Source organism: Aplysia californica, unplaced genomic scaffold, assembly GCF_000002075.1.
Source record: "Aplysia californica isolate F4 #8 unplaced genomic scaffold, AplCal3.0 scaffold00453, whole genome shotgun sequence".
Lineage (NCBI taxonomy): Eukaryota > Metazoa > Mollusca > Gastropoda > Aplysiida > Aplysiidae > Aplysia > Aplysia californica.
In genome coordinates, this window is record NW_004797723.1 from 185693 (window position 1) to 196461 (window position 10769).

The 10769-nt window shown below is 40.5% G+C and overlaps 1 protein-coding gene across 1 annotated transcript in view; it reads right to left on the bottom strand.

Moving 5' to 3' along the window:
* Window positions 1-274: 274 nt before the first annotated feature.
* Window positions 275-10769, bottom strand: part of LOC101862204 (ADP-ribosylation factor-related protein 1) — a gene marked incomplete in the record, with an annotated part of 13845 nt that continues 3350 nt past the window's right edge. Inside the window, 6 exon segments of the mRNA XM_005105121.3 lie at window positions 275-2628; window positions 5028-5128; window positions 6942-7012; window positions 8145-8226; window positions 9124-9206; window positions 10269-10356. Of these exon segments, the coding sequence (XP_005105178.2) occupies window positions 2538-2628; window positions 5028-5128; window positions 6942-7012; window positions 8145-8226; window positions 9124-9206; window positions 10269-10356 (516 nt within the window).

The following is a 10769-nucleotide window of genomic DNA, read 5'->3' on the forward strand; positions in this document are numbered from 1 at the left end:
TCCTACAAACACCAAAAGTTTAGGAAAGAAAATCCATCTGTTCAATATAAAAAGACTGCCCTGTGAAAGCTGTCAAATCAAACGTGAAATATGGATATTACAACAGACATCTCGGCATAAAAAAGGGATCAACCTGCTGGAAAGACAGGCATACCAAGTCAGAATATTGGCATTAAAATACAGGTCAGTTTTCCCTTTATCATAATATGTGTCTGTTTTTTTCCTTTTTTTGGAATTATTTTGTTATGACAGCCTTCCTATGGTGCAATACCTATTTTTTCTGAATTGGGCTCAGGAGCCCAGGCAAAGGGGAAAAGTTCACCCAGGGGGCTAGGGCACAAAGCGTTAAGGGGGTTGCTGTTAGGTGGACATCACCGTAATTCCAACTTAAAAACTTTGACTTAAAATCCAAAAGGGTGGCTTTTTCCTGCAAAACAATGAGAGTGTAGAAAAGATCTGATGGTACAGTACTTTACAGCTTTTCTCTGCTCTGCTTTCTCTGATATTTGACACCAAGCTAATGAAAGCCTTGGAATATCCAGTCCCTATCAATTTATAACACTTTCGATTCACCATCAGCATATTTTGTAGAATTCATTTGCCTACATTTTGACCATGCATTTTGGTAAATGCATGTGTCCCCTGCCCCCAAACTTGAAGCCACAAGCCTTGATTTTATTGGACTAACATACAATCGCTGCTTCATGAAAGCGTCCTCATTACAGAGCAGCAATATGGTTTACACTGCAGTGGCAACTTTTATGAGGTGAAAAACAGTGGGTCTGTATCAGTGAGATGATGTGAAGCGGTAATAAACAAAGTCCAAAGCAAAAAAGAGAAAAGAAGCATACTGACACAATAATGGTCATTTCATTTAGGTAGGTTAAAAATATATACTACACACAAAAATAATTAGGCGAAAGTAAATTTTAAAAACCTATCACTATTGTCTTCAAAGCATTTACTGAAAGGAAGCATTCTCACATGAAATAATACATGCTGCAATTTGATTACTCCTCAATTATCTAAATTTTGACTATCTTATTTTTTTCTTTCTTGAACAAACAGGCAAGTCAGTAAAAGGCAGTAAGAATATCACTGCTCTGAGACCATAAACAAATACTGTAATAATATTTATCAATTATTAAAAACAGTAACTTGATGTGACCATGTGTTTTGATACAGAACTTTCACTTCAACCTCCATTGTTGAAGAGCAAAAAAAGCAGATACAATACACAGCTGACTTTACATTTTGCTGGAGTTCAGGCTTTGTGCCACTTTTGATACTGTCCGGTCCCAAGAAATGGACAAACAGCAAAAAAGTAAAAGAGCATTCACACATGGCAAACAACATGACAACCCTTGCTATTTGCTGCTTATAATTTATTTACCAAATTTCCATTAAACTTGACTGACGTTTTAAAACAAATCCAATTCATCCAAAAAATCTATATTTCTCAAGAAAAATCACTTCAATTTTATCATTATCATGTTCAAACTTTCATACAAATCAGAGAGGTATGTATTAGACTAATTGTGCATCTGTTAATGTTTCAGGCTTGCCAATGTTTTTTAGAACTCAATCAGGGACATCTAATGTTAAACCATCATATTACGTAACAATGGAGAAAAAAAAACTACACCGAGTGGGACTGGTTTGAATGTAGTGAATGTGATAAAGCTCTCAAATTCCCGATTGACAAATCCAGGTCAGTCCCAGAGAATTTTGGACAATTGGCAAGCCTGATATTTTCTTCAATAAGACCCTGAAGATTTTCGGTCTCAAGAAACAGCTCATCCTTATTGCATTTTCAGCAGAGCAGAAAACCAGCACTGGAATGTACAGTCAGAATGTCTCCAAGAGCATTCTGTCCGGTTGACTGAGAGTTAACCTGTAAGAGACATCCCATAACATTCCTTGAGAGTTTCTCCACACAGTTACATTTGAGGTACAGATACTAGTAAAGCTCAAATCATAAACTCCATTGCCTTAGAATATTTCACACTAAAAAAAATCTCGACCCACTCCTGAAGATGTCGGCATGTCCATCAAGGTCTGACTGTGTGTATAATTTAACTTAACCAGGATAGGCACTCATCTCTCATACATAAACATACAAAAAAAGACAACAAAATTCAGATTGACTCGAATTCCTTCATCACTCATACCAGTCGCTCACCTGAACCTCAAAAAGTCAATACCCCACATGTAACTTGCTCTACCAAGTTAAAAACAATGACCTCTTCAGGTTGCTAAGAGTTGAGCAGCAATCCAAGAACAGTGTCACAGCCTCTCCAAATACAGACTTCCCTCTCAGCATTAACATTATTAAAATTCATCAAAACACCTAAAAACCTCTGTTTTATTTACCTCAAATTGCTCTAACTCTCAACACATGATGACCTCTCCAGCCATTCTGAAGCCATGCAACATTCCAAAAAGAATACTATATCATAGTCTTCACTACAATAAACTTCCACCTTGGTAACAGCATAAATAGGACTCATCGGAATGTCTAAAAACCTCTGCTCTCGTCACGTAATCTCCTTCTGCTGTGGAGGGCGTGCTGAGCTGTTCCTTTTGATTGCTTCAACGAGCCAGTCGATGCCTTCCTGGACACCATCCCTGAAAAGAAGCAGACGTTTGTAAGTGACCCCTTGAAAAAAACAAAAACAGTTTGCTTGTTTGTATAGAGTGATGCACATCACAACAGTGGTCAATTAGTACAAGTAAGACTGGTAGACAGAAACACACAGAGAAAGAAAAGAAGGCCTACCGCGTCAACCACCTATCGAAAAAAGAGGGTGAACTATCTATTCCTATCTTAAAATAAAAGATGAACTGAGGCCACAGTATGGTTTATTTACACCTGAGAAAATTTTGTTTTCATCTTTGGATGAAAGTTTTAAAAATTAGTTTCTTTTTGTGTTCTCATCATAATAGCATTAGGAACAAGATTATAGACTATAAGCAGATTGAAACTAACAACAAAAAAGCCACACTGAAACTTGGGAGGCTGGTGGATGAAATTACAGTCAAACCTGCTCTAACTGCCACCTGTCCAAGAAAATTAGCAAAACAAGTACCCCCTATATTTTTTTCTACTTGTTTTTGTTATTGATCTAGCAACAGCTGGGCTTTTGTCCTTCTGTCCAGTGCCATGTAATAAAAAGTGCAGGTTTGCTGCACTTGCTGTAATCTTCCACAGACTTTGTTGTCAATGTTAGGTAGGGCTGTACCCCGGTAGCAAACCCGCTCGTGTTCGCAAGCCCCTAGTTCAAGTCACAAGCCTCAAATCACTAGGTCAAATCATCAAATCAAATCACCAGCATGATAAGTTAAGTCTAGCGCAAACTGTAACCTCCTTGGTCTAGTCTAAACTTCGTCCAAAGCAACTAACAATCCGCAAAGCCACTCGTGTCAGACCCCCTCATCATCCCCACCCTGCTTGCAATCCGCAAAGCCACTTACGTCAGAAAAAGAGAGAGGAGGATAGTGAGAGATCCTGCCCATAGTGTCACTGTGTGGCGTGGCGCTGTAGTCTGCTCGATTAATCGAAGGCTGTGCAAAGCAGCGGACTGCCCTCAAGTCTCAAATCCCATCCACAGCCACAAGTCCCACGATTCACACAGTACTGCTTTGCCCTAGGCCTAGTGAATTGTTCCAGGACAAGCTCGAAACCTGACCTACTGACTTGTGCTGTCTCACAGCGAGCGGCACAGGCCGCAGGACCGCTCGATGGCGGCAGGACCGCTCGAAGTGTTCAAACAGCAGTACTGATCACTGTGTGAACTTTGAACCGTGGAGGAAGGGAGAGGCTGGGCTTGTTTTGGTGCAAGACGTAGAGAGCTGAAGTTATTTTTAACTTCCCGCCGTTGATCAGCTAAGCGAATGGATAAGTGAGAGGGAGCGTGGTATTGTAGTAACAGAGACCTAGGTTTCTGGTAGTAATAAGAATACGTAGACTTAGATTACCCTAGAATGGAAAACTCCAGGGGTCGTTGTGATTGGCTTTTGTATCGTATGTATGTAACCTATTTTGTAGATGTGTTACACTCACAGTGACATAATACAGAACATTTAGGAGACAGGCTAGGCCTACTTCAACCCAATATCAGGACCAACCTGGGCTGAGAGGGAACAACGCCCCAGCAGAAAGACGGAGGTTCTCAGTAAAAATTTCTCCCCATACGGGAATCGCACTAAGGTCTTTTGCGTGCGACGCTGAAGTGCTTGGCTCGTGCACATTAAAAATAAACAGGCCTTAACATCGTAAGAATAGCCGATCCAATATTAATTTTCCAGTACATTGAATAGAGCTTTTTTTTTTTACAACTGAACTATGAAAAAAAAAACGATCTTGCACTTTTGGTGCAAGCCTCTCAAAGCAAATAACCAGAGAATCTTCTGTAATATGTACTGAGCCCACACACAGCTACGAAGGTTCGCGGCGTCACGACACAGTACAGCAGGACTGTCCGCGAGTCACAACTCACTGGAAGTTCCCCCCGGTAGCAAGCAGGAGGCAAAGCAAATCACAAGCCTGCTCGCAAGCCTCTAGTGCAAGCCGTCCGCTGCTTTGCAAGCCTTCGATTAACCGAGCAGAGTCCAGCCCTAATGTTAGGTCTCGGAGGGGGAAGTGTAGCTCTGATATCATTTAGGGTTGTGCAGTGGAACTGGTGATGAGACACAGTCTCATATATGTAGTCATACAACAGACACATTGGGGGAAGTTCTGGGTTGTTTTTTTCTGCATTACAATGACACTGTCCATGACATCCATCTCTAATAGATAACCATTTTTCTCCTCGACAAAGGGTGACCGTCTTGCACAACTTTGACAGTACATAATGGACATGTGACAATAAAAATTATACGGAAAGAGCTTAGGAAGTACAAGCCTAACACCTGTTTGTATGGAAATTTAACCTTTGAAAATACCATCCTAAAACATAGTGCCCTACACAAACAATTAAAAAAAGCTTTTTCCTCCGATACTTCGTTTAATTTCAAGCCAAACTCACCCTCTGAGTGCTGAGACTGCCTGTACCCATGACTCCCTCTGACCCATACACTGCAAGGGAGAGTTGAATATCGTCTTCACTTCAGTCACTTTCAAACAGCCCTGGAATACAACAAATCACAGCATTATTTTCTTTGCTTCTTTTCAATGTACAATCGGGCACAGGTAACAAGAACAAGGAAAACATCAAATCACAGACAGCTCACACAATCTGCCATTCCCTGACTGATATCTCTTTCCTGTTTTGCTATACCGTTTACCCAAATTATGGATGTATCAAACACACTTGTCAGTACTCATAGTGTTATCTGTGCCTGACTGTATAATGCTGTAAAAAAAACTTAACAAAAAAACCCCATATAATAAACTAGTTGCCCATTTTCTAACCATGTAAATTACATACATAGAGAAGGAAACCAGGTACAAAATAAGATATTAAAAAATAAAAGTGAGAGAGGCAAAGGTCCATACACTTATTCCACTGACCCTGAACTTAGGGCATGTTACTAAAGGGGGGGGGGGGGGGGGGAAGTTAAAATAGTGATAAAACATCAAATGATTCAAAAGACAAAAATGGGCAGCGACAAAATTTCATTCATTTGTAAGAACAGCGTACTTAAGCCTTTACAATTATAACCTATGAATGTTGATTACAACAAAAAGAACAAACAAGTCCTTCTATGAGAACATTTTTTAAAGAATACCTCGCGCCAAAAGGAAAGCTGGCAGTGCAGACAGGTAGTATAGGAGAGGGGAACAGAGAGAACAGAGAGATACTGCACATGTTAACATTACGGAGAAGAACCAAACCCACTCCCCCCAAAAAAAACCTACAAAACCCAACTCCCACTTGACCAGCAGCAGCAAAGAGAGGAACTCAACACAGAACCATGATCATGAATAATTGCCAGGAGGGTGCTGAGTACAGCAGTTAAGTTGTATATTTAATGACGTGTCAGCACAAGAACAGCCAAGAAAACTATACATCCCTTACACGACACAGTAAGGTTATTTAAAAGACAAGACCTCCGAATTCAACGCTCATCTCTGATAGGACCAAACTAGGTAGACAGAGAGTCTTGAAAATTCCTCAAATGATCTAACTCCAAGACCATCAAATTGCATATTTGAAGCAGGATCATCCACATCATGACCCAGCATGATATCAACTGACTTAATGACACAGCCTAATGACAGCCTCATTTTTTTTTATGGGGGGGGAAGGGTAAGTGCTTTATGGCGCTCACAACTGCATAAGGTCATATGAGCGCGCAGGACACACCAAACATTTTCAGTTAATGGGAAATTTTGAATTTTGCCCGGGTGGCGGCCGAAGCCTACTTTTATCCATTTTGGACTACCAAGGGATCAGCGGATCTTTAACGAGCACAACTTGCAGACGGGACCTCCAAGATTTTTCACCCTTGTCAGAGAAGGCTAGGTGTAGATCTTACCTACCATAAGTTCAGGGGTATGGCTGAAAGGAGCCAAGGAGAAACAGTAGAAAGGCTACAAAAAGAGTCAGAAGCCCAGAGCAGGGGGCAGAAAGTGGAGACGAAAGCAGACGACATTGTTAGAGAGCAGGAAGGGATATGAAAGGAGAAAGTTTTAGAGAAGAAAATTCTCCGTCGCTTTCCGGGTTCGAACCCGGGACCTATTGAATGAAAGGCGAACACCTTAACCTCTAGGCCATGAGAGCCCAAACATTTTGTCTGGCACAGATGAGATAATAATAACACTGAACAGAACGAGTAAGAGCAGGCCCCAAAAAAGACCCAATAAACCAAACACAGCCTCTGAGATACACTTACACTTATAAATTCAAATGAGAACACACAAGAAATAAATAAATGGAAATATGTCAGTGACTGATATCGTCAGATGCCTTGACTCAAATAGAGAACATAAGTCTTACGTCAAGATCTTGTTTATTTGCCAGCAGCATAAGAGGTACACCAGCCAGATTATCGTTCATGACCATTTTCTCTGCAAAACAAAACCAAAAGCAAAATTAGCAGTAGGCCTACCTTTCTGGAAAATATGAATACCTTGCATTTATTGACTCAAATGCATCCATATTGACCCCCCAAAATCAGAGCCCAGAACATCGATGTATTCATAAAAGATAATATTATTTAAACCCAGAGACGTTCCCTTTGTACAAGGATAAGAATCTCCATCATGAAGAATTGTACAATGGTGCCCAAGTTCACAGAGGAACACTCTTTATAGTAAGGGGAAATAACATTCAGGCCCCAACCATATTAACGCCCGACACGGATGGTCAGACCAGACCGTCTTCGGGTACAAAAGAATGCGCACCGGCTCTTTAGTAATGGAAGGTAACAAAAAACGGTTTCGGCTACCATACTGACGCCCGACGTCCTGCCTCATCCCAGGTCAGACCGCCTCCGATAAAACATGTTCTATCGAAGATGGTCTGTCGGGTGAGATGGGAGGTAATTTTAATGATTTATCTCTGCATAGTTGTGTCTCCTTTCCAGGCCTCAAAGACACTACACAGAATTCTAGCAGTTCTTGGTCAGCTCTGCATCTCTAACAGTTCATTGAAACTGCTGTTTCATGCGATAGTATTGTTGGAATTTTTCACTATCTTCCAACAACTGCGGAAACAAATGATGAAATTCACATAGTGTATCACACTTTCTTTTGATGGGATGCACTGAAACTCTTCTTGTCTTGGTTTTCCTTTTTTGTCTGCGTCTCAAAAGCAACAACAACAATTTTCTTCTTCTACCACACAAAATATTTGCAAGACGGCGGTGTCTGACCGCCGAACTCCGCACCCGATGGAAAACGGCGGGTCTGGTCTGACTGTCGGTGTCGGGCGTTAATATGGTTCTACCCTTATAGTCTTTTATGTTGACTAATGGCTCATCCTACAAGTACAGCTATTTTGTCTGTTCTTCAGCATTTTGTCAATGTTATTGGTGGTTGCAAAGGGTTTTACCCACACAGCAAATACGGGGTGCTCAAAGATAAGAAAAACTCACTACAAGGACAGAATGTCATTCTTTATTTTTGTCTCTGTTTCTGCTCCTTTGAAAAGACAGGCTGATATTAATAGCTAAATAGACAAATATACAGTCATACTTACCAAAAGCATCTCTTGATTCTTCTATTCTGTCTCTGTCGGAGGAGTCGACTATAAAAATCACAGCATGTGACTCCACATAATACTGAAAATATAGAGATTGCAAACGTTATTCAGGAAAAGACTCAGAGAGTATTCTTATAAAGGTAGCAGTTGGCACTGTTTTGTTGATACAGAAGGCAGGATGTATGCTCCTATGGTCAATGATCTGTATTAAGTGATGATGCTGTTAGTAGCTTCAAACCCTGCAATGAAGTTTCCCTTAAAAGTGTGCAATAAAATACTGTTTGCAATGAGTACAACGAAAGGATCAATAATTTTCACGATCACTCACCCTGCATTACCTGCTTTCCTGCCACCTATTGAATGTATCACTTTGTTATCACCAACAAAGATGCAGTATGACAAAATATAAAAACCATCATCAGACAATAATATGATTTAACTCTTTACACCCCATCGGACGCTCAGCCTCCGGCGGTAATTACCCTGTTTACCATCGAATGCTGGTGGTATCCGACACTAGTGACAACTGTTGCCTTTCATTTAGTGCTAGTTTCTTCTTTTTCGGAACTATTCCCGATTCAAGTTTTTTAGTAATGACTTTGCCTTTGTTTTCGTTATTTTGAAGTTGGAGGTAATCTTTTGAGGTTATAACGATACATAGTACACCAGGTTTAGGTGACTGTAGAAAAAACTCCGGGAAATGGTGGAAAAAACTCAGGGTTTAAAGAGTTAAGAATCTGAGATGGAAGACACTCCTTTTATGTCAAATGGAAGACAGGATTAAGCTTTAAAAAAAACCTCTTGACATCAGAAACTGGAATTTCAGTGACAGATATCTGCTGCTACTACTATAAACAAGCACTCTCAAAACTCAAGACAGAAATTAAGAGCATCTTGAGAGGTTTGTGCTGCATCCTTGCCAATTTGCTTAAATGAAACAACTAGTACAGAATCCTTTAAAGCACACAAAACAAACCTTATCCCAGAGGGACTGCAGCTCTTCCTGACCTCCCAGATCCCAGAAGTTGAGTCTCGACGTCCCAACATCAATCTTTCCGACTGAAAGACAATCCAAAGAAAATTATTGCTACTCTACTGAATAAATCAATACAGTGGAAACATGATATAACAGGGATTGTGGGACCAGAGAAAAAATCCTGTTACATCAGATATGCAAGGGAAATAAGCATTTGTGGACTAATACAGCTGTATTTATTCATGGGCAATTTCCCTTGCTACAAATACCCACGACCAAGGGTTTTGGCCATGTGGCAGGCCTGCGCATGACACATTACGCGCGTGTGTAGCTTGGCTTAGGGCTAGATTGAAGTCTGCAGCACACCGCAGCCCTCTCTCGTTTCACCCGCTGTGTGTGCTAGCAGTGGCGTGGCTTGCGCGGGCTTGCTCCATCACTGCGTTATTCTCTCTCTCAAACTCTTACTTTATACACATTGTTAACGAGCCTTTGTCCCTGCTATAACCGATTGGGCTCCGATGAGGCCCTGTTATTGCTGATAACTTTTAATTGAGACAAAGAGTAGGAAAAAACTGGGATTTAAAAATCCCTGTTATTACCAGATCCCTCTGTTATTACCGAGCCTGTTATATATGGTTTCCACTGTAGATTAAGAGTATCAGCATCATCTCTAAAAAAAAGTAGTCTCTCCACTGATGAAAAATTTGAAACACACAAACAACACAAGCTATTGTACACTTACATAAATATACGTATGTGTGTGTGTGTGAGTATGTTGTGTGCGCGTATGTGTGTATGTTTGTGTATGTCTCTGTGTTGTAAATATCTCACCTTCCCCACTCTCTTTCTCTCTCACACAATCCAGTCCATGCTTTCACATAGGGAGCCAACCACACACACACATATCCATTATATTGACAACTATCTTCTGTCCGCCTTCCTCTAGTTGCCCACACGTCTTACATCACCTCTCTTTCAACCTCTCCCCTAAAAATGGACAACCAATCATACACAAATGCTACTTCTCAAACATTTAAATTTTGCAATTCAAAATCATAGTTCCCTCTCCCCCTTACACTCTTTTCCACTGAAAAGAATAAAGCGTAAGTAGATTGAAAAGCTATTTCGAAATGACTTTTACTTACTGTTCAAGCCAACGGTAGACGTTATTTTTGCAAGGTTCATGCCTTGATAGTTCTTGTTGGACTTTGTTTTTGTCTGCTCCAAAAAAGTCTGAAAATAAGTAAAAGAAAAAAAATTAGCACAAGTTTACATTTTCATGTGTACGAACTGCAGAAAGTATGAGATGCTTACCAAAATTTCCAGATTACAACCTAAAATATATAACTAAATCTTAAAGCAGCATGATGCAAGTTCTAAAAAATATGAATTTGACCGAGGGAGGGAAGTGAGAAAAGAGAGCAAAAACGAGATCGAGAGATAAAAAGACAAACTTGACAGACACAGACAGAGATGAAGAGAGAGGAGAGAGAGGAACAAAACTAACATTAAGAGAGTTGAATAGAAACCTGCAAAGATTTCTTTAAAGGTAAGGGAGGAGGGCTCTCGTGGCCTAGAGGTTAAGGTGTTGGCCTCTCATTTAAAAGGTCTCGGGTTCGAATCCGGGTAGCGACCGAAAAATTTTC